Source organism: Delphinus delphis, chromosome 20, assembly GCF_949987515.2.
Source record: "Delphinus delphis chromosome 20, mDelDel1.2, whole genome shotgun sequence".
NCBI lineage: Eukaryota > Metazoa > Chordata > Mammalia > Artiodactyla > Delphinidae > Delphinus > Delphinus delphis.
This window is the reverse complement of record NC_082702.1, coordinates 46,269,646-46,292,864: the sequence shown is the minus strand read 5'-3', so window position 1 is coordinate 46,292,864 and position 23,219 is coordinate 46,269,646. Positions and strand designations below refer to the sequence as shown.

At 47.7% G+C, this 23,219-nt stretch overlaps 1 protein-coding gene across 3 annotated transcripts; it reads right to left on the bottom strand.

Moving 5' to 3' along the window:
• Positions 1-727: 727 nt before the first annotated feature.
• Positions 728-22,456, bottom strand: AARS1 (alanyl-tRNA synthetase 1). Of its 3 annotated transcripts, none has more exons than XM_060000118.1 (21): positions 22,400-22,456; positions 18,580-18,744; positions 15,567-15,755; positions 15,103-15,248; positions 12,615-12,806; positions 11,961-12,105; positions 11,468-11,613; positions 10,734-10,842; positions 10,429-10,579; positions 9,591-9,715; positions 9,010-9,154; positions 7,996-8,174; positions 7,180-7,293; positions 5,891-6,097; positions 5,201-5,385; positions 3,862-3,970; positions 3,078-3,191; positions 2,408-2,557; positions 2,198-2,284; positions 1,678-1,791; positions 728-1,270 (listed from the first exon to the last, which is right to left on the bottom strand). In XM_060000118.1, exons 2-21 carry the CDS (start codon positions 18,721-18,723, stop codon positions 1,085-1,087), a joined length of 2,937 nt encoding a protein of 978 aa, XP_059856101.1. In that variant the 5' UTR covers positions 18,724-18,744; positions 22,400-22,456; the 3' UTR covers positions 728-1,084. The 3 variants fall into 3 exon arrangements, with proteins under 3 accessions (XP_059856101.1, XP_059856100.1, XP_059856102.1); XM_060000117.1 differs by lacking the exon at positions 22,400-22,456 and adding an exon at positions 22,260-22,393; XM_060000119.1 differs by lacking the exon at positions 22,400-22,456 and adding an exon at positions 22,260-22,393 and having other exon boundaries at positions 2,408-2,527.
• Positions 22,457-23,219: the final 763 nt, after the last annotated feature.

Here is a 23,219-nt window from a genome sequence, read left to right as displayed (position 1 = left end):
TGAGCTCTTTGTATCCCTAACACTCCTCACCTGGCATGCACATATTGCAGCCAAGGGCCTCAGCACCCTCTGTCTGCTTTTCATACTCCTCACCCCCAGGCCTTGTGACTGCTGGCCTCTGCTGCTTCTCTCAGCATAGACCTGCTTTTCCTCCTCCCTCAAAGTCCGCAGGCCTGAGAATGACCCAGGGCCCCAGAGCCAGCCTGCTGTACTCAGGGGACATGAAATCAGCCAGAGCGGGCACAACCAAGTACTGTACACTACTACCAAACCCAACTGTCTTCAGACTTGGGTGAATGAACACAGAACCAGGTCAGAGTCTCCACCCTCACTGTCCAAGTGAGGTCCTGGAACCAGGAATGACATGGCAGTCAAAGGAGTGGGGGGAGGCAACTGATGTACCCTAAACACCTCCTATACCAAAGAATGCCTCTGACCTCACACCCAACCTGCACATCAAGTGAGGAAAAGGGATATGGGCCTAAGAAATGAAGGCATTCTCCTACAAGGGGCTCTATTCCGTGCGCCACCTCCACAGATGTCGAGGAAAATCCAGCGGCCATTATTCCCGAACTCCAGGGGTCTGGGGGCGAGACTCGGCAAGGACTGCGACCGGAAGCCAGCTGGAGCCACAGCATTTATTCTACAGACACCTAGGGAGCCACGGGCTGTCACACTGGGGGCACCCGTGGGGTGGGGGGGTGGGGAAGAGAGGGAAGGAGAAGATAAGAAATCACACGGCATTATCGAGTATTGCACATGGTCCTTTTATTCTCTGCAGCAAAAACGATTCCTCCCTGCAGGCCCAGAGCCTTGGGTCTGCAGAGAACTCTACAGACACAATCCTGGGGTAGTGGTTCTAGACAGATGGCGCTGATGTGCTCGGGGCAGAAGCGTAACATGGGAATTGAGTCACAGGCTGGCTCCCAGGCTAAGTTCCAGTTACTGCTGGGTTAGGAGGACAGATGGGGCTGTTTAAAGGTCCCAAGATTAGAATGTCCTTGTGGGGGATGGAGCGCTCCTGGCTGGACGGATCCATCTGGGTGCGGGGGAGATGCCTCCTCGTGGTAGCCGCCCTTCCCCCTCAGTTCTTCACATCTCCCAGGTGGAGCTGGGCAAAGGTGGCGGCCAGCTGCAGCGCCTCCTGCAGGCAGCCCACGTTCTTGCCTGTGGCCTGAGCGGACACATCTTTGCCACCACCTTTGCCATCCATCAGACCTGACACCTGTTGCACCCACTCACTGGCTTTCAGGCCCCGGTTGGCTGCATTCTAGAAGACAGGAAGGAGAAGTGGGGGTCAGGACAGAGGATGGGATTGAGGGAGACAAGGAGAGGGGTGGGATGGAAAAAGGATGGGGGAGCCTGACACCCAATCCTGCCCTGGGTGATGCTGCCAAAGCTAAGAGAGATCCTACTGTGGGTATGACAGCCAGGGCGAGGCCTACCAAGCAGCAAAGCCAGCACGGTTAAATATATCCACCAGGGAGGGGAGAGCCTGAGGGGAAGGCGTGCTGGGGAGGTGACAAACAGGTGAGCAGGAAAATGGCCACTTCTAACAGGGGTTGCACAAACACACATGGGTCTTGGCAAACAGGTGTAAGAAGAACCAAGCTCCCTGAGAAAAGCTATGGCCACTGGCACAGAGCTGCTGTGAGCAAGACTGTAGGGCACTCTGACCTGGGGGACTTGACACAAGCATGTGATCTTGCCAGCCTCATTATCCACTGTGAAGAGCATGGCAGACGTCTCAGGGGAATGCGTCTTGAAGAGCTTCAAGGCTTCGTTCAGGGCCTGTGGGGAGAACCTGGCATCAGGCCATGGCCCTGGGGAAGGGGGCCACGCTCTCCACAAGTGCAGCGGGTCTGCAGAGCTCAGTTCTCAGAGAGCTCCCACTCCCTCCCCCCTTCTAAGAGCAGGTGCTGGTCCCGGGGGCCTGGATGGAGGACTAAGCACAGGGCCTCGCCCACGCTCTGGCTCGGAGCTTCGCCTTCCACCTTGAGGAGCCACAGCTCTCCAGCCACCAGCTCTCTCCATGGCTCAGCCCAACCTCAGCCCCAGAGAGTGGGCCGTCAGGCAACTACTCTGCTCAGAGCCACAAGGCTCCCACTTCAGCCACCAGAAGGCTGAGACCCCGAGAGGAGGAGACAAGCAGCAGACAGGCACAGGGTGGTGCCATGGAGCCCCAACCCCGGCTTGCCTTGGCCGAGGCGCCGCTCTCCATCTCCAGGATGACAAGGGGCTGGTTGGGGCTGCTGTCAATGAGCTGCTTTGTCTTCTCCAGCACCTGCAAGGAAGGGAGTCCAGAGGAGAGGCCTCAGGTCAAAGGCTCAGACTCCGAAACCCAGAGAGCAGTCTGCACAGCCTTTGCTGGGTAAATCCTCCCGGCTCCTGCACTGCCAGGACTCACCCGCTTTTGGACATCGGCTTTGTTAGCCCGGTCTAGGTCATCCATGATTTTCTTCAGGGATTTGAGATTCTCCCGGAATTCATCCTTCTGCCACTGAGGGATGACTGCGGTGGCCAGAGCCTGGAACCAGAACAGGAACTCCCCTGGGAGCTGGGCCACGAGGAGCGAGGATGTGAGCCTACCCCGCCCTTCTGGCTTCTGACACCAGAGTCCCCCAACCAGTGTCCAGAAGGAGAGAGAACACAAGAACAAAAAGGAATCCACTGGCCTTGAGACGAGTCACTTTATGAGCAACTGCATGAGTTGTAAGGAGCAGGGCTGGAGAGAAAGGGGCAGAATTAAGAGAGCTGGGACCCTGTTAGACCTGGTCCCCCCACGGCAGTGAACACAGCCCGTGATGGGCTAATGGGAAGCCCCCGAATGTTAACAAACACCAGAAGACCTGGAGACAGTGGGCTCCCACAGTGCCTCTCCCACCCCCCTCAACACCGGTGCCCACTAGTGCTCAGAAGGGGCTGCCCTGCCATCGGCAATGGGGGCAGCAGCTGGTTCCAGGGGTCCGGAGGCCAGGATCCGGGAAGCTCCCTTGGCAAGGTTGCCGGACATCCGAAGTCAGTCCAAAGGCCCACTGCACCGAGAACCAGGACCTGAGGAGGGAGGCCGCCCCTACCTCACCGAGGTCCGCGATCTCCCTCTGCACGTCCTTATTTGGCGCAGTCTGGGCCTTCACTTTGGCCTCCGCGACAGAGAGAGATTTCTTCAAGCTCTCTGCTTTCCTGAGCGCCTGGGAGGAGGCAATCAGAGTTGTAAACTGTGGGTCAGGCAACTTTCAGCTTCATGACTCTGTGAACGGTGGCAGACACCAATGGCAGGCTATGGAACAACACACCCCCAGAACACCAGAACTTTCTCTTCCTTCAGGGGCAAGTGTTTGCAGCCTCATGCCCCAGAAAGGAGCACCCTCCTCACACACCTGGCCAGCGGAACTCAGGTTCAGGGGGTGACAGAGAACTCATGAGCCAGGAGCCCTTCCCACCTATGAAATCATCACTCCTCAAGCCTCGGCACACGTCAGGCGTGAGCTACAGTCCCCACCCCCAGAGCAACTGTCCCCGTACTCCATGCGTCTCAAACTGGGTACATACCCCAAGGGAGATGTGGCTAAGTGCTGGGGGCACAGAAGCCACAGCAAAACTATGGCCTACCCTCCTAGACACAGACATCTTATGGCAGAATCTACCTATATTTTAAAAGATTAAATGTAAGATAGCTAGAACGTTTTGTGCGGTGCTGGCTTTCTTCCGCCAGGAGGGGTAACGGGAGGACACCCTGGAGGGAGTGCTGTACCTCCGATTCTGACCGCAGTGGCCACGTGACCATCGGCACTGTGGATCCACAGATTGGGCCCCGCTTGCCTTGTTCAAGTAAGCCACAAACCAGCCTGACCTGCTCACCTTCTGGGCTTCGGCACCTGTGACAGCAACAATCCTCCGGATGCCCTTGGCAATAGCTTCTTCACTCACAATCACAAAAGCTCCCGCGTGACTCGAATTCTGCAGATGCCTGAATGGCAGAAGGCAAAGTTCATGGTCCTCACAGCACCCAGGAGCCCTTGGCTGGCAGGCAGGAGCCCTAAGTGGTAGTCGCTCCCAGGGAAGCTCCCTCAAAGGGATGATGAGCAAAGGCCCTTCGTGTTTATTTCAGAACGCAGCTGTGGCCTGGAAGGGGCAGGCAGTCAGGGAAGGCCTGGCTGGGGCCGACACTGAGCGAGGCGCCACGTTCCTGAGCCTCAGTTTTCTCACGCATGAAATGTGGGTAGTTCTCCCTCACCACACTGCTGCCGTCTGTCCCTGCTCAACAGCCTGAGAGTATCTGTGGATTCCCTCTCAAGTCTTACCACAGCACCTCAGACAACCCCAGGGGCTCAGAGAACCTCAAACGCTCATTTACTCTCAGCCACTCCGCAAGGATGATGTAAAGTCTCCAAAAGCTGTTTCCAGTGCTCTAGAGTGTCATGGAGAGAGGTATCAAGGCAGAGGTGGGACTCATTTGAAGGCCCAATTCTACTGGACAGAGGGAGGCCTGGAATGTGATCTCCCAGATCCCTACCCCATCCTCCATGCACCCACCTGCTCTCTGCCTGCCGGAGGCTCACAGGAGGCCCTGGATGGGCTCTATCATGGCCTTAAGAATGTCTTTTTCCCCCTGATTTCTTGGCAGGCAGGAACTTCCCAGGCCACCAGACAGTCCCAGAAAGACCCCAAGGGCTATGGAGGACTCCAAGTTGGCAGAAACACGTGGCTGCCCACAGCCAAACTGAGCCAGGTCTACCGTGGGGCTTGACTCAGGGGCTCTGAGACGATGAGGTTAATTCCACAGATGCTACTCAAGCCTGCAAAGGGAACTATGTGAGGCCCTGGGAACGAAAAGGGGCTAGGACCAGATCAGAAGCTCCAGCGCCTTGCGGAATCATGAATTCCCATGCCTTCTGTCATCATCCGTCCAGGGAACGAGAGCAAGCAGCTGTAAGTGTTAGGATGACATTTTTCACCTTCCCTCCTGGGAAGAACGTTTCATCACACACCCAGTAAATGTCAGCGTCAGACACGGAGGGGTCTGATGGGAGCACGCAGATGCTGATTCCTGGGAATGCTGTTTGGCACCTGCATTTCTGAGGACTCTGTTTCATCCTTAGACAAGTGAGAGCTGGTCTAGCCTATTACCCACACCTTCCGAGGGTAACGCAAATTAACAAAAGGCAGGTCCACCCACTGCTCCCCCTGAGGTACTCACGTTCCCCCACAGAACTCAACAGAAGTGAGCGAGCCAGCAGGACCGGAGGGGTCATCCAACAGCTCAGACACCGGGACCCCAATAGAGACGACTCGCACAGGGTCAGGATAGGTCTCATCAAACACAGCCCGCAGGCCCTGGATGGCTTTAGCTGCTGCCAGAGGACAATCCTGGGTGTAGACGGGCTGCCACGGAAAGAAGATAGGAAAAAAAGCTGGGAAAAGATCTTCTCTGAAGGTGCAGTAGGAAGCAGCAGGGAGAGTGCAGTCTTGCAGGCATGGCTCTGGGTTTCTGATCTCGGTTCTGCCCATCACATGCCCTGAGCCTCCCAAAATAAAGCCCCATGTGTAAAGTCAAGGGGCTCAAAATAGGAATTTCCAACTACTTTGTTAACAGTGAACCAAACCTTAAATGGGCGTGCTGTATGTAAAACAGATTTAACTAAAAGAGCTCTGGTTGTCCTAAAGAAGGGGTGGACCAAAGACCTCCCTGAGGTCCCCCACTGAACACCAGCACTGCCTCCTACCCAGCACAGTTAAGAATCACTGCTTTGAACACATGTGTTCACCGGACAGACTATGGCTCGACAGAGTGAGAGCATCTGGGCGGGGGCGGCTCCATACATAGAAAGCGATGGTGCAGGAAGGAGTGGAGTTCATGACCCAAGAGCTCACATGTAACGCAACCCACCTTGGCTGCTTCAATCATCTCGTTTGCAATCTCCTCGGCCTTCTTGATCTGTTGGGTGGACATGGCTCCCTTGGCGGTGAAGTCAAACCTAAGGCGGTCAGGAGCAACCAGGGAGCCTCTCTGGTCAGCCTCCCCAAGCACGGAACGCAGGGCGAAGTTCAGGATGTGGGTGGCTGTGTGGTTGCTCATGACAGGCCTCCGTCGGGGCTATAAAGGGCAGAGCAGGCTGGTGGAGAGGTCTGCAGCGGACTGCTGCTCGGCCCCCAGCACCTGCTCTCTTCTTCCCAAGTACTAGAGTTTTTAGCTGGACCCATGGCTGCCCAGAATAAAGCCTACAGCTTCCCATGCCACTAACTGTGGCCATGTAACTAAATTCTGGTCAGTGGGCTGTGAGCAGAAGTGTTGTGTACCCTTAAAGGAACACACCCTCCCCTTCCTCTTTCCCACTGTCTAGAACAGGAGTTGGCAAGTTATGGCCTGTGGGCCGAACCCGTCCTGCAATCCATTTTTATATCTAGGTTTATTGGAACATAGCCACACCTGTGTGTTTACGTATTGCCTACGGTGCTTTTGTGCCACAACCGCAGAGTCGAGTAGCTGTGATGGAGACAGTATGGTTCAGAAAACCAAAAATATTTACTATCTGGCACTTCACAAAAAAAGTCCACCAACGCCTGGCCTAGAAAATGGATCTCATAGCTACCTTCTTGGACCATGAAAGCAAGGGCAACACCCCAGGAATGATGGTGGAACAAAAGCAAGGAAGAGCAAGGCCCTGTGACTTTGTGGGGAGGGCCTCTGCATCAGCTCAGACTTTCAGGTGACGAACACACTTCCGTCTTGTTTTATGCTACTATTATTTTGGAGCTCTGGCACGTGCAGCAGAACCTATTTCTTAACACAGGATCCTTGGCTCCTGAAGAAGTATTTGAGGTTAAGCTGGAGAAAGGCCATCCGTGAAAATGAAGCTATAGGATCTCAACTGAAATCACTGCGGTCTAACTTGGGAACAGATTTAACTCTCAGTGACATCCCTCAAAATTTACTTCTGCACCTTACACGCAATCATCTACTTATAATTTCACTTAGGAGGGACAGTAATGATGGACCAATTGAAAGCCAGAGGAGGAGATGAATTCCTTTCACAACCTGCATCAAATCACTATGACGTACACTTTAAAACAACTCTTGTAATTCTACATGCCAGGTATGCCTCGATAAAGCTGACATTTTTTTTAAAAGGGGAAGGAAAGATGATTACTAACCAGCCTAAAGCAACTCAAACTCACCTCATCAATAAACAGCCGGACCTGATCCCCCACTTTCAGGCTGCCATAGATTGTTCCTACGTGCAGGACATACCCTCCTCGGACCTGAGCGTTCTTCACCGTAAACTCAGTTTTCTAAGAGGAGTCAAGGAGGAGACCAATACATAAATAAATCCAAATACATATGTGTGTGTATATATGTATATATATAAATATATATAAATGGACATAAATATGAATTCTCCCTTTATGTACTATACACACATACCATTAATACCATTATATATACACACATATATATATATATATGGACCACTATATAAATATTTATCATTACAAACACACAACACTTTAAATATGTAATACATGTGTATATATACATAGACACAGACACACACACACTCTCTCCATTAAGGAGCATCTTAGAGAATTAAAGCCATTGTAAGGAAGCTCAAGCCCGAGACTAGGTAACTCATCCAAGACCACAGAGACAGCAGTGGCTGAGCTACAGGCCACGTCTTCTACAAGGATGTCTGCCCTCCAGGGAGCTATCTCTCCTTATTTACAAGGAAAGCCTGGAGGAACCAGGGATCAACCTAAGCAGCCTGGCTGCAAGGATCCTGCTACAAGGGGACCTAATGGTGATGAAAGCAACACAGTACAAGAAGCGGCTCACTCGGCTTCAGAAACACTGACCACAGAACACGACCCAAAGATCGGTGGTGTCTGCCCCTCAGGGCTGGGAGCACCAAGAAGCCAGAGCAGCTGCCCGGCGCCCAGGCCCGGCCCTTTGCTGGGCCCCCGCTCCCCACTGATGAAGAAGAACTGTTGGCTCACGTCTTCGCTGCTGTCATCGACCTTCACCAGGTAGCCTTCGTCGTAGATCTGCCCTCCTTGCTCGGCATAGAAACAGGTCTTGTCCAGCACCACTCCACACTCCTGGCCCGTGGACACTTCCTCCACAAACATCTTGTCCCTGCGCAGAGCCATCACTGTAGCCACTGCACTCTCAAACACTGCATACAAGGGGAAAACACGGTTGACTTCATTCACACATTCTTAGCTGGCTTTTATCGGATTCTATTTCTCAAACTCTCCTTAGGTCCTAATTGTCTAATTTCATGTTGGAAGAAGCCTATTAGACTCCACAAAAGGGCTTAACATGCTGGTTTTCTACTGGAGAATATAATACTCAGTAGGGGTGACCAACTGTCCCGGTTTGCTTGGGACCAGGGGATTTCCCAAGGTGTGAGGAAAACACTGGGACAATTTCAGTGTCAACACTGGGACAATTCTGGGAAAATGGGACAGATGGTCACCCTAACTGTGAGCTACTGAACAGAAACCTGATGAATTTGATTAGTAGGTATTTAAGAGTAGTAATAAATTCCCTACTCCAAGGTCAATTCATAAGGAATGTATTCCTTTTGTGGGCTTCCTTACATAAATTTAGGTATCTCTGCTGGAGCAAAAAAAGCAAAAACATGTAGCACCAGTATATTTCTTTTGAGTTGTCTTAACTTTAGAATGCTACTATCCCGATGCAAAATTCAACAGCCACAGGGAATTTTATAAATCAATGTCATTTTCCTTATTTCCTGCAAGATGTTGCAATTAGGGAAAACTGGGTATAAGGTACAAGGAATCTCCTGGTAAATTTCTTTTACAACTTCCTGTGAATCTATAATTATTCCAAAATAAATAGAAAGTCAATCACCAAGGGTCTCTCTGAGTATAAAATTACACAGCATGACTACACAGCACTGCAGGCAAGGCTACCATGGATATCCTGGGTTCCTAATCTTGAGACTCATTGCTTGAAAACCACCCCAGATGAGCACACTAACATACCGTAGCTCCCACTGGAGTCCGAATGGTAATTATACTTTGGGGAATCATCTGTTGCCTCCAGACCCTTTTCCCGGAGCTCTTCAATAGCATAAATGTCCAGCATAATGAGGTCTTCCCCACCAGCTCCCTTGCCCTGTGATTTCAGCTGCCAGTAAGAGAAATAAGCATAAGTTACCTTAATATCAAAGAAAAAGCACTCTGAAGGACTTGAAATTGCTAAACTATGCCCAATGTAAAGCTCTAGAACAGAGTTTTTTGACCTCAGCACTACTGACATTTGGGGCCAGGTAACTCTTGTTCTGGGAGGCTGTCCCCTGAAGGAGGTTGAGCAGCATTCCTGGCCTCTACCCACCACAGGCCAGTAGCATCCATCCCCAGTTGTGAAAACCAAAAACTACCTTTATACGCTACTGCCAAATATCCCTTGGGGAAAGGGGGGCAAACTGCCCCCACTTGAGACTCACTGTCTTGGGAAAAACAGAATTTCAAAGACTTTAATGGAAGGAAATTCTTTCTTGCCTTGCAGCCAAGTCCTGCCTTGACTGGGGCTGAGTTTCTTGCTCACTCCCCAAATGCTTTACCTGAGCCAGCTTCCTCTCCTCTTCAAAGCCATCCATATCTACCACCAGGCCCTTCTCTTCAGCAATCAGTCCAGTAAGATCCACTGGAAACCCATAGGTGTCATAGAGGAGCCAAGCAGTGTCCCCTACACAGCACAAAGGAATCACATAAGAATGACAGGGATGGCCCCCCTTCCTTTCCATCCCAACCCCTTCCCAGGAGGACACTGGCAGTGACAGGAGGGATTAAAGAGCCAGGCAAGTTAGTAATGGTTCTGTGTATTTGTCAGAAAATCCATCAAATCTTTTGCAGTCAACCTGGGGGAAGCACAAGAGGTCCCTGGAAAAGTTCTGTTTCTTAATCTGAACACAAGTGTGTTCAGTTTGTGGAAATTCATCAGGCTTTCACCTTGCACATTATATTATACTTCCATAAAAAGTAAAAACTTCTGGAATTAATTTTCCTGTCTGGTAAAAAATTAAAGTTGTAAAACACTATATACTACTCGTTCCCATTTTTTGCTTGCACATGCGCACACACCCCTATATACGTTTGTATGCAAATACAGAAAAGTCCTGAATAGTTATACAACAAACTCCAAAGAGTTGTGACTTCTGAGAAATGAGTTTGGGAAAGAGGATTTTCACTTGTTACTTCTGTACTGTTTGAATACTTTGCCATAATAATATGTTACTTTTATAATCTTACTATAAACCCCATTTTACACCAAAAGCGGTCTAACCAAGCTATGCTCAGCCTTTGGAGACACAGGAGTCCACTGTCAGTTTGTGAGAAAGGGCTTGCCTCTTCCAGAAAGATGAACCAGGCTATTGAAAAAAGGAACAAACCGGTCCTTACCGGGAATGGTTTTGCTGTCTCCCAGGCTCTGAATTTTCCTGTCCAGGATGCGACGCCCTCTGCTGAGCGTCTTGAGAAATTGCACTTCTTCTTCATTAATGATGTCCTTCACCATATCTGGGTCCTTCTTTAGCTCAGGAAATGCATCTCCCTGGTAAATGGGAGACACAGATATGAGCCCAATGAAGGCAGGGACTATAGTATGACTCCTCTAAAAATTTTCATTAACAGTGTGATATCTCCCACTCTACACCTTTTAAGGTATATGCTTCAGTACAGAAGAGGTGAACAGGAAATACACCTACCAGGGACTGCACAACAACATCTGCTAATGTAGCAAAGAAACCCCTGCTGGCGTTGAGTTTCTCATGGGAGTATCGAACAGCCCGGCGGAGAATCCGTCTCAACACATACCTATAAGAGGCAGAACCCAGTTTCCTGCTAGACAACATTCCCAGCCGAGCGTTTGGTAGTGGGTCCTTTGGAATTCTACCCAAGCAACATGACCAATTTTTTGTCTTTCTCTTTCAGATTCTTTCTTTTATCCTAAGCCTGCTTTTTCTTTTCTTTTTTTTTTGCATTCCCCCAAAGTCATTAACATTAATTCCAGCATAAAACTCAGTAATATATCCAGAAAGATGCATCAAGGATAACCTGGGGTAACCTTGGTTTATTTTCCAAGCTTGTTCTGCTGAACCAGAGATGAAGGCAAGAAGTACAGACCAGACGGCCAACTTGATGCCCACAATCCAATTCCAGGTCCCGGCTGTCAGTAATGAAGTTGCCTGGGGTTCATCAGTATCTCCCCTGCCCCTGCCAATATCTTATCAGACAACCCTAAATACAATCCTTATCATCATCTTTAATATAGTAAACTCTTCAAAGTGAGCTGAAACTCCCTTTATCCCTAAAAAAAATAAAAGGATCCCTCCAACTACCTAGAAGACAAACAATAATGAAGTACGGTGTTAAGTTCCACGGAGAGCCATAAAACTCAACAGTGTCAGTCCTCACCCTGCCCCACGTGTAACACACTTACCCCCGCCCTGTGTTGTCAGGTCGGCCACCATCAGCCAGGGCCACGGTGATGGTCCGAGCGTGGTCGGCCAGCACCCGGTAGGCCATGTCGATCCCATCAGCATCCTCAGCACCAACCTTCCCAGTGTATGGCCGAGCACCTGTGCCCTACAGATGAAAACCAGGAGGCAGCTCATCAGGAAGCAGCCCTTCTAGTGTTGCCTCACCCTAGGAGGTTCAGAGAGGACTGATGGGGCATAAATCGAAAGGATGACCTCTTGCCAGATCCTATAACCCCAAAAAAGGTAACAGGAGCAAGAGTGAAGAGCCCCCAGCTAGGCCCCTGCACACAATAAAATACAGTGCCCTGTGCTTAGACCCCTGTGTTATTAACAGTGAAGTTGGTATATGGTCACAGGTACCCTCACCCGGCAAAGCATATGATTGTTTTATCTTTGACAGTACTAAGGGTCCAGCCTGGAAACCTCCACAGAAGTCTGCAATAGGACCAGTACCTTCTGAATGGCTTCAAAGTAAGGGACAAAAAGGTCAGTGTCATAGTTGGACATTTTATTCTGCAGCACAGACACTAGTCGCTCCAGGCCCATCCCTGTGTCAATGCTTTTCTTCGGAAGAGGTTTCAGAATGCCATCGGTTTCCCTGCAAGATCCAGAGAAAGAGGAGGATGAAACACGGACTCAGGCTGCCACCTCTCCCTGCTGGGCAGAACTCACTTTGCAGTTTGCAGGCTGTGACTATTTGCCATTTGCCTCTGCCTGTTTTGGTGGGAGGTGGGGTGTGAAGGGAGAACGGGAAGAAATACTCTGGGGTTCATTAAAGAGTGAGGCAAGCTTCAAGGAAATGAGCTTTAAAACAGCAGTTCAAATTACAGCAAAAATGACATTATAGGAATAGCCCTTAAGCAGGTAGTATGTGGAATAAAACTAGTTTATAAAAGAATAGGCCCAGCCCTGTCCCAGAGATCAGAGGGAAAACCTGAGAAATAAAATTGAACAAATGTCCACAAGATCCCATGATGCCTTTAGCACTGCTCCACTATCCCCAAAGGCGAGGATGAGAAGACAGCCATGCGCCGAGTTCCTCTCGCTCTACGCAGCTTGAGGAAAGGTGCTGCTCTTAGCAGGAACAGATCAGGACCCCAAGACCACCTGTTATACTGGATGAACACGAGGTTCCAGATCTCTAGCACATTGGGGTCATCCTGGTTGACGAGGTGCGCCGCATCCCGACCACCAATCCGGTCGTAGTGGATCTCACTGCAGGGACCACAAGGGCCCGTGTCACCCATCTCCCAGAAGTTATCCTTCATGTTGCCTGGGAGGATTTTGCTGTCATCCAGCCTGCAGAGAGCGGGAAGATAAGCCCATTTATAGCTAGTGACAGGATTCTGCACAGACTTGCATCTGCCAAAAAAGGAGATCCTTATGCATTTCTAGAAAGAAGGCTCACTCTTTGGCAATTACTAGTGCTGAGTCTGCATTCAAATCCTGATAAAGCAGCAGAACATGATTCTTTTCAAGAGTGACTACAACAGAATACAAAATGCACATATGCTGTGATCATAAATAAATAAAAACATGCAAAGATGTAGATAAAGTCTAGACAGGAACACATAAAAATGAAAACGTTATAAAAAAAAAAAAAAAAAAAGAACAGAGTAAAAAAAAAAAAAAAAAAAAAAAAATGAAAACGTTTATGCTGAATATGACCAGAATTTACCTATCTGTCTGTCTGTCTGTCTGTCTATCTATCTATCTATTGGCTGCCCGGCTTGTGGGATCTTAGTTCCCTGATCAGGGATGGAACCCGTGTCCCCTGCAGTGGAAGTGCGCAGTCCTAACCACTGGACCGCCAGGGAATTCCCGACCAGAATTTAAACAAATTTCTTTGCACGTTTCTTTGCAAATGTTCCTTCATTTTTATAAATGAAAACAATTATATTATGACAGTATAAGTGTTGGAAAAAAGCAGCTGATCATTTAAAGTCACCTCTCTATGCCCCAATTTAGTCATCTGTCTTTTACCTTAAAATGATACCAAAAAGAATTTAAGGTTAAAACATTTCCAAAATATTGACTCTGCTGAGAGTTGCTAGATAACAGAGCACTCAAAAAAGATTATGCTTGTTTGAAATCAAAGTACAGATATATACAAGCCAAGTAAAACAGGATTCAAAAAGTCAAGATTAGTATTTTAAGTTTCACATGTGTTACTACTCAAAACATCCAAGTACATTTAGACTATAGAGTCTAACCAAAGAGGGATTTCAGACCAAGTACAAGGGGAAGCTGGATTGAAACAATATACCCTGAGTAAAAGTAATTTTAAAAAAAATTAAAAATAAAGGAGAAGTAGGAGTGCTTAAGTATATAAAAAGCTACACACTAAATGACAAGAGAGTTTAAGTAAAAAGAACAAGAAAATGAGACAAGGACATCATGGGCATTCTTGTTATCTACAGGGGACCATCACTCCACAATCAGATTCCTCTTGATACAGAGCTTCATAAATTCTATTATGTTCTAAGCCCAGAACACATATTGCTCATCTATCATGTTACCTTTTATGCTATGTGATTTTATATTAGAATTATATTACATTAAAAAAAAACAACCCACGGGGCTTCCCTGGTGGTGCAGTGGTTGACAGTCCGCCTGCCGATGCAGGGGACACGGGTTCATGCCCCGGTCCGGGAAGATCCCACATGCCGCGGAGTGGCTGGGCCCGAGCCATGGCTGCTGAGCCTGCGCGTCTGGAGCCTGTGCTCCGCAACTGGAGAGGCCACAACAGTGGGAGGTCCGCGTACCGCAAAAAACAAAACAAAACAAAAAAACCCCCCACAACTTCCTTTGTCCTAGACCTGTTTGATGCCATTACATTTCTATAAGAAATAAACTGTTTCATATCAATACACTCTGTTGAAAAAGACACACACATACACACAGGGCTACAGAAATACGAAAAAAGGCCTGAAAGACTCTATATGGGGTATCAAACTATTAACAAGGACTAATGTTAGGGATCTTCCATTTCCTATTTTTTACATTTCCATATAGTTTGAAATTTCACAACATATGCACTCTATGTACAATTTCTAAAAATATATAAAAAGCAAAAAAAAAATGAGAGGGCTTCCCTGGTGGCACAGTGGTTGAGAGTCCGCCTGCCGATGCAGAGGACACGGGTTCGTGCCCCGGTCTGGGAGGATCCCACATGCTGCGGAGCAACTAGGCCTGTGAGCCATGGCTGGTCTGGGAGGATCCCACATGCTGCGGAGCAACTAGGCCTGTGAGCCATGGCCGCTGAGCCTGCGCATCCAGAGCCTGTGCTCCGCAACGGGAGAGGCCACAACGGTGAGAGGCCCGCGTACCGCAAAACAAACAAACAAACAAACAAACAAAAAAACACGAGACTCTTTATGTTGGCTTTCAACGACAGAATGATCAAGTAAACCTACTAAGCAGCAAAGGATGCACCAAAGGATAATTACTCCCAGTCACCTCCACCTCCACATACACACCCCAAAATAGGAAATGGCAATGCACCCCAAGTCCTAAGACCCCACTCTGGCACTGAGTGTAGGAACCATTTTATTCCTCCGTACTCATACGCTCCACATGCGAGCTACATTCTTACCCCAAGTTGTGCCAGATCTGTTTGCACTCCAGGTCTGGTTCTAAGCTGGCTGCTTCATCCCCCCCGAAGTAAGTAACGTAGAGTCTTTCAACTGGAATGCCAAACTCTTGGGTGAGAAGTTCTAGAGCCATCTTACATGCCAATTCCTACAAAACGATCAAAAAGATGTGGAATATGACCAAACCAGAATCTATTTAATATGAGTAGGAGAGGTCCAATACAGTATCTTCACCATAAACAGTCAAATTTATACAAGAAATCCACATGCAAACTGAAATCATAAAATTACAGGTACTGCTTCCAAGAAGTCTTAGAATTGATAAATGTCCTTCACTTCTGAATCTCCTAGATGATATTTTGTATCATGAAACCATCAAAGTTAGAACCCACTTCCCTCAGTAGAAATGACTGTTTTGCTCAAAATTCCTTTGATCTTTGCTCAGAGATCTCCTCTTTGAACTTACCTTGAAGTAATCTCCAAAAGACCAGGAGCCCAACATCTCAAAGAAGGTGTGATGATAGACATCCTTGCCCACATCGTCCAGGTCATTGTGTTTGCCCCCAGCCCGGATGCATTTCTGGGTATTGGCAGCTCTGCTCAGCTTTGCCATAGGGTGAGATGGGTCAACAGTATTCAGAAAGATGGGTTTGAACTAAAAAAGAAAGGGAACATTTCAACTTTTAAAGAGCTGCAGATATATCAGGTGTTTACAGGCTGGCAGGAAGAGAACACACATAGACTATTCATTTCCGGATTTGATTAGCCTGCAATACAGAAACTTATCAGAGGCAGGTGTGTGCTGCAGCAGAGGCAGCCTGTCTTGGAGCAGCTCCTCCCTGGTCCTAGTTCTCCAACGGTCTCCACCACTGCCAGTAACACCAACTGCACAAAGGAAAGCCCTGCCAGATCTGGGATAACAGTCAAGGTTGATGCAGTGAAACCTGTGTTTCCTCTCAAGTCTCTGCAGTCAGGGCTTATACCATCTTTCTGGGAGAACATATTCTAAAACCAATGTGCTGGCTTGGTAGTAAAGGTGATAAGGAAGAAAAAAATTTGAGACCTGTTCAGGGAGTAAAAATTAGCACCACTTGGTCACACTAAGTCACACTAGCTCCATAATCACACATGGCTGGTGTGTGATTAGATATAGAATTACCATCATTGCAGAAAGTACATTGTACAGTCCTGCGCTCGACCGTAAACTCCTTAAAAGCAGAAACTATCTTACTTATTAGCACCTAGAAAAGTACCTGAAAAGAATAGATGCTCAATAAATACTAATTCAAAATGTAAAAACAAACAAAGCAAAACAAAAAACACAAGGTATTTCTGATTAAGAGGCATACAGCACATAAGCAAATGACTGCCTGGGTTCAAATCCATGCTCCAGCATTTACCAGCTTCGTGAGCTTGGGCAGTTTACTTGAGCCTTCAGTGCCTCAGTAGGATGGCACAGAGTGAGGATTAAATGAGTTAATATACATAAGACACAGAGCAATGCCTGGTGTATAGGAGGTGCTACATGCAGGCTACTAGTTACTGTTATTCAGGGAATGTTTATAAACCTTGGACTCCATGGCTTCTGCCAAGTACGTTCAGTTCATGTGGGAGAAGACAAAGCCTAGGTATGGCTGAGTAGAACAAAACTGTTTCAGTATTCCAGAAAACTCACCACCTTGAAAGAGTCCACCTAAAATTAGTGCCCTCAATTCCAGGTGTATGCATGGGACTCACACAACTGAAAACACTTTTATAATTTCATGGTTCATGTAATACAGGTGGAAAATGTTCCCAGTGCCTCTAATTTTCCATGCCAGAGAAGAGACCTGAGAGAACAGAAAATGTCAACTTATCCCACAGTGAGGGGCATCCTAAGGGCTGGTGGGTCCACCGGGCTAAGCAGTCACCCAAAGAACCTCCAAAGGAAAGTCCTGAGGGCCCCATCTAACCTGAATCCACTTCCAGCCAATTAAATAGTTTTCAATGTCACAGGTATAGTGAAAAACTCCTTTTAAACACCTTTATAAACTTGTGGTGCTCTCATTACTTCACAAGAAAATGCTTGTCTCCAAAAATAAAACTTTTAAATATCTTTTATAGTTCAATTGCCCCAAACACAAATCCTACTAATAAAGTTTCGTCAGCAGTAGATCCGAATTGGCATTCATGGCAGTAGCTTCAAGAAAGAAGTTTAAAAAAAGAAAAAAATCAATAAGACTGTGCATGGGACTTCCCTGGTGGTACAGTGGTTGAGAATCCGCCTACCAATGCACGGGACACAGGTTCGAGCCCTGGTGCGGGAAGATCCCACATGCTGCGAAGCAACTAAGCCCATGCGCCACAACTACTGAGCCTGCGCTCTAGAGCCCGTGAGCCACAACTATTGAAGCCCACGTGCCACAACTACTGAAGTCGCATGCCTAGAGCCCGTGCTCTGCAACGAGAAGCCACCGCAAAGAGAAGCCCATGCTCGCCACAACTAGAGAAAGCCCGTGTGCAGCAACGAAGACCCAACGCAGCCAAAAATAAATAAATAAATACATTAATTAATTAATTAAAGAAAAAAATAAGACTGTGCATGGCCTAGAATGGGAATGAAAGCAAAGCCTTAAAAGAATCCTGAAGAGGGGCTTCCCTGGTGGCGCTGTGGTTAAGAATCCGCCTGCCAATGCAGGGGACACGGGTTCGAGCCCTGGTCTGGGAAGATCCCACATGCCGCGGAGCAACTAAGCCCGTGAGCCACAACTACTGAGCCTGCGCATCCGGAGCCTGTGCTCTGCAACAAGAGAGGCCGCGATACTGAGAGGCCCGCGCACCACGATGAAGAGTGGTCCCCGCTTGCCACAACTAGAGAAAGCCCTCGCACAGAAACGAAGACCCAACACAGCCAAAAATAAATAAATTAATTAATTAAAAAATAATAAAATAAAAGCTCCTTTAAAAAAAAAAAGAATCCTGAAGAACTGACATTTTATAAAGAAAAAAACAAGGACAATGAAAAGATGAAGGACAACCACAACAGCTGAGCTAACAAGTCTCTTCAGGGCTCAGCAAGATTAACCCAGCCTCTGATTTTAATAAAGCACAGCTATTTCCTTAGGAGAAAAAAAAAAAAAAGGCAAAACTTTACAGACTAGATGTAGGCTGTATTTTTCTTGAGAGGCATACAAGTTTAATCCATGAGTATCGGGGTCTCTCATCATAATTAAAAATAATGATAGTTAATATTCAAGTACCTACTTCAAATACTGTACTAAACATTTTAAATGCATTATTCTATTTACTCCTCACTACAATCTAAAGGCAGGCACTATCATTATTCCTCATTTCACAGACAAAGAAACAGAGGTTCAACGACATAAAGTAGATTCTGCAAGATCACACAGGAAGGACAGAACTGGGATTCTGACTGACTCCAGGGCTGCTGTGCTGCCTCTGTGGACAAAAAAGCCAAGGGGAAGGGAAAACACCCTTACCTGGTTCATGCCTGCATTGGCAAAGAGCAAAGTGGGATCATCCAAAGGGATGGTGGCAGATGAGTGAACATAGGTGTGTTCATTTCTCTTGAAGAAATCTATAAAACGCTGCCGGATTTCACTTGCTGTTAGGGTTGAGTCCATCTCGAAAATAACCCTACGGAACTAACCAGAGGAAAAATGAAAGAAAATTAGGGGAATTGAAACTAAGATAAGTAAACATTACACAAGACTCCTAGCTTCTCAGGCCATGTCAAAGCAAGACACGGGTAAGCTGTTTGATCCTAAAACCTCTATGTTGTAATGTCCAAGGCTAAAATCATCATCGAAGCAAAACTTGCTGCAGTAGCAGAGAGCAACCCCACATGCTCTTCCTTCCCGGGCCAACCTCAATCTGTTCAATACACCAACACATTAAGCGGAGGAGGTAGTTTCTTCATGCATTCATTCACTGCAAAAATGTATGGAGCGTCCGCTGTTCCAAGCCCTAGGTCAGGAATTAAGAAATGGGAATAGGGCTTCCCTGGTGGCGCAGTGGTTGAGAGCCCGCCTGCCAATGCAGGGAATACGGGTTCGAGCCCTGGTCCGGGAGGATCCCACATGCCGCGGAGCAGCTGAGCCCTTGTGCTACAACTACTGAAGTCCGCGCGCCTAGAGCCCGAGCTCTGCAACAAGAGAAGCCACCGCAGTAAGAAGCCAGCACACCGCAACGAAGACACAACACAGCCAAAAATAAATAAATTTTAAAAAAACACAAAAGAAATGGGAATAAAACTTCACAGTTCAGTCTAGCAGAGGAGCCCCCTGGAGATGAGGGAGGCTCAGGAGACCCAGGTTCCAGTCCTAGCTCCAAGTCCTTAAGGGAATTACTTCAACAAAAGGGGGCCATAATAGATGAACTCTAAGGGCACTTCCAGCTCTGTCTTAACCCACATGCCTAGAACAGTGCAAAGTTCCACTATCCCCAAAGCCAGGGCCTCTAGGTTTGGCGTGACCATCTAGGGGAGGCAACAGTGGACCTGGGCATGGGCCCATCTGTACAAGGAACTGCCCTGCAAGTAGCAGGAATGTACCTGCCTCCACTTAGCTCCTCCAGAACCCAACTGCTAAACTGCTGCCTTCCCAGCTATTTGACTGCTAGGGAGTGAGGACGTTGTAGCCACACTGAGGAAGTAGAGCTCAAGAGCCAGTGAAAGAGAGAGGGAATCAGAAGAGAGGGAAATTAGGAATAAAACAGCTTTACAGTTTCAGAGCTCTTTCACATATATTACACGGCTTCTATGACAAGCAGGTTAGAGAGAAGTGACAGGCCTTGGTAGAGGGTACCAATCACTGGCATGGAGTTGTAGTGCCATGTTGCACTGGGTGTCTAGAAAAATAGGAACCATCTCATTCACAACATTATCTAAAAGTCTCTAGAATTCTAGACCTAGCTCTAACCTTTAAAAAGTCACTTTGAGGACTTCCATGGTGGCGCAGTGGTTAAGAATCCACCTGCCAATGCAGGGGACACGGGTTCGAGCCCTGGTCCGGAAGGATGCCACATGCTGCCGAGCAACTAAGCCCATGCACCACAACTGCTGAGCCTGCACTCTAGAGCCCGCAAGCCACAACTACTGAAGCCTGTGAGCCTAGAGCCCGTGCTCCGCAGCGGGAGGGGCCACTGCGATGAGAGGTCCGCGCACCGCAACGGAGAGTAGCGCCCGCTCGCCTCAACTAGAGAGAGCTGGCACGCGGCAATGAAGACCCAACGCAGCCAAAAATAAAAACAAACAAATAAATAAATACATTTATTTTAAAAAAACAGTCACTTTGGGACTTCCCTGGTGGTCCAGTGGTTAAGACTCTGCGCTTCCAATGCGGGGGTCGTGGGTTCGATCCCTGGTGGGGGAACCGAGATCCCACATGCCTCACAGCATGGCCAAAAAAATTTTTAAACAATTAAATAAAAAGGCACTTTGTCCTAAATTTGTTTCCTTTTTTGTAAAAAAGTAAGATCTACTCTGCCTACGCCACCTGGGGTGTAAGGCCAAAAGCCATCCTGTATCTGGAAGCAACTTGTAACCTGGAACAAATTGGATACTATTACTTTACATCACTTAGCTCAAAGTTTTCTTCCTTCCTAGGAGGAAGATACAAAGAAAGATGTACACAACGAACATGATGAGACTGTGACTCTTAGATTTATGTTTAATCACAATTTCAATTGATTTATTCACAACTCAATCAACTCATTACTCAAACAAAAAGCCCTTTGGGCAAAAAAATGGTGAAACACTGGCAGACAGAGCCAAGGAGCTGACTAAAATCCCCACAGCTGAGGATTTTCTGTTCACGCTAAGGAGTCAAGGCTACGGTTTCTAGAAAGTTTGTCACACCACATTCTTCCTCGACCCTTCTCATCATGGCTCTCAATGAATATTAATCATGGTGTTAACAATGAACGTACGGTGCTAATCCTGACTGAGCAGCGACATCACAGCTGTTTCAGAATGTTCATTGCTTCTCCTCTAAATGTGTTACCTGAGGAAAATAAGCAGTTCCATTCCAAAAGACACATGAATTTTCCATCTTTGTTTATTCATTCAACGTACTGAATACATACTGTATGCTGGGAACCAAGATGAAAGAGAGTTCATGCCCTTAATAGGGAGATAGTCACAGAAATAACTGCAGTATGATGTAAAAGGATCCAATATATTGCTGTTAGGCCCTATGGACGCTGGGACTATTAAAGGCTGTGTCACCATCACCACTCATTCATTTATTCAATATAAATACACAGGAAGGCTATACTGGATACAGAGGTAGCACAAAGGAGGTCAGATTCCATTTCCCAGCAGGAACTGTAAAGGTCTTAAGTACCTTAAATCTCACTGGCCTTTGGGTTTAAGGCTCCAGCCACTGGACCTTTCAACATGCTCTTCACTTGCCAGGTAAGCTGACTACCCTATTCTCCCTTTTTGCCTTTTCCTAGTTAATTTCTCATTGTTGGCATCTCAATTTCAAAGAGACTTATTTAAGGAAGGCTTCTCCTTCTTAATCAGATTCTTCCTATTTTAGTCTGATAGCCCCAGGTGTCTCCCGTCATAATTTGCACATGCATTTGACAGCTGGAGATCCATCTCCCCAACAGGCTGTAAGTTCCAGCCCAGTGAGAATCATGACTGGTGGTTTTTGCTCACCATTACGGTTATGACCTCAGCATCCAGCACAGTGGTTGCTAAGTATTTCATGGTATAATTAATAACCCTTTAGTAGCGAACTGCGAATGAACTTAAAGCACACTGGAAACGCAGACCCTGAAAAAGTAATAGCTAAACGTGATGGAGCACGGAAATTGCTTCTAGGTAGGCCCGGACTAGTATCAGTTATTAGCTAATTTTAAGAATTTAGGGAACGGCTCACTGCCTGATTCCACCCGTCTTGACCACTCTACCCGCCCGCAACCCCGCCCGCCCCTAGGGGATTAAAACCAGGGGAGATAAAACCTCAGCTTTGGGCGGATGGTCAGCGACAACAGTGATCCTTCCAAGGTCTCGGTCCTCAGCAAGGCCACCCGAGGCCACTCCACCCCCAGCGCTCCAAGGGTCTGACAAAAGGCCACTCTCCAGCTGCCGTGTCGCCAAGCGGCTGCCTCAACCCCGGCTCCAGCCCGCGCCCCGTTCCGGAGTACTCACAGGGCCTGGCCCAGGGGCCAAACGCCAAGCACAGCCGCTATCGCGGCGCCGTAGAACTCTCTCAGAGGTCAATCTGCTTCTCCCGAGGGTCGCAGTTCCTAACGCCTCCCTCAAAGCCCAGCGCCCGGAGCCACGGTTACCTGTCCCGCAGACACGCAGAGGTACCAGCGCCAAACCACTGCCCTTGGCAGCACGCACCGCCCCGTCCAACCAGAGCGCGCGGATGGAAAGTGCCCCGCCGCGCCTTACCTTTCCGAGAAATTATTGGTCATCCGACATGCCAGTCAACTGGAGCACGAATCAGCTTATTAGTTGGTTTCTGGGAAGGCGGGTCTAAATCGGCTGATGCAATGGCAGGGAAAGAAGGGACAGGGCACGTCACGTGACAAGTAAGGATGTGGACTTCTGGGGACCGACATTTTAGTATCCATACTCTAAATCCTAGTCGTTGACATGATTAATAAGGGGGAAATGGTGACGTGTGTTTGGTAGAGGTCACAGCTCTTAGTATCTAGTTATGTTCGTTTTAGTTGCAGAATGGTATGCAGGCCTCAGATTCTGATACGTTGTGCTCATGGATACACTTGTCCTTTAGACCTTGTTGGATTTGGTGTGGAAAAAATAACATACTCTATGAGAGACAATTTGGCATTTGGTCCTCGATTTGCCTTTGAAAAGTAATAGTTAATGTTTATATGTGAGGCATTATTAAACATTTCCTACATTATTTCGTTTAGTTTTTAAACTGTGTATGAGGCAGGCCAACTGGCATACCTTTTACAGATGAGGTAACTGCCTTGCCTAAGTACACACTGAAAAGTAAGTTAAAGAACCAAGATTCAAACCCGTTTCTGTTCAACTCCAAAGCCCATAACCTAAACCTCTCCACTATTAACCTACATCATCTTGTATATCTAAATACAAGGGTATAAAATTGTGCTGCTGGTCATAACTGGGTTA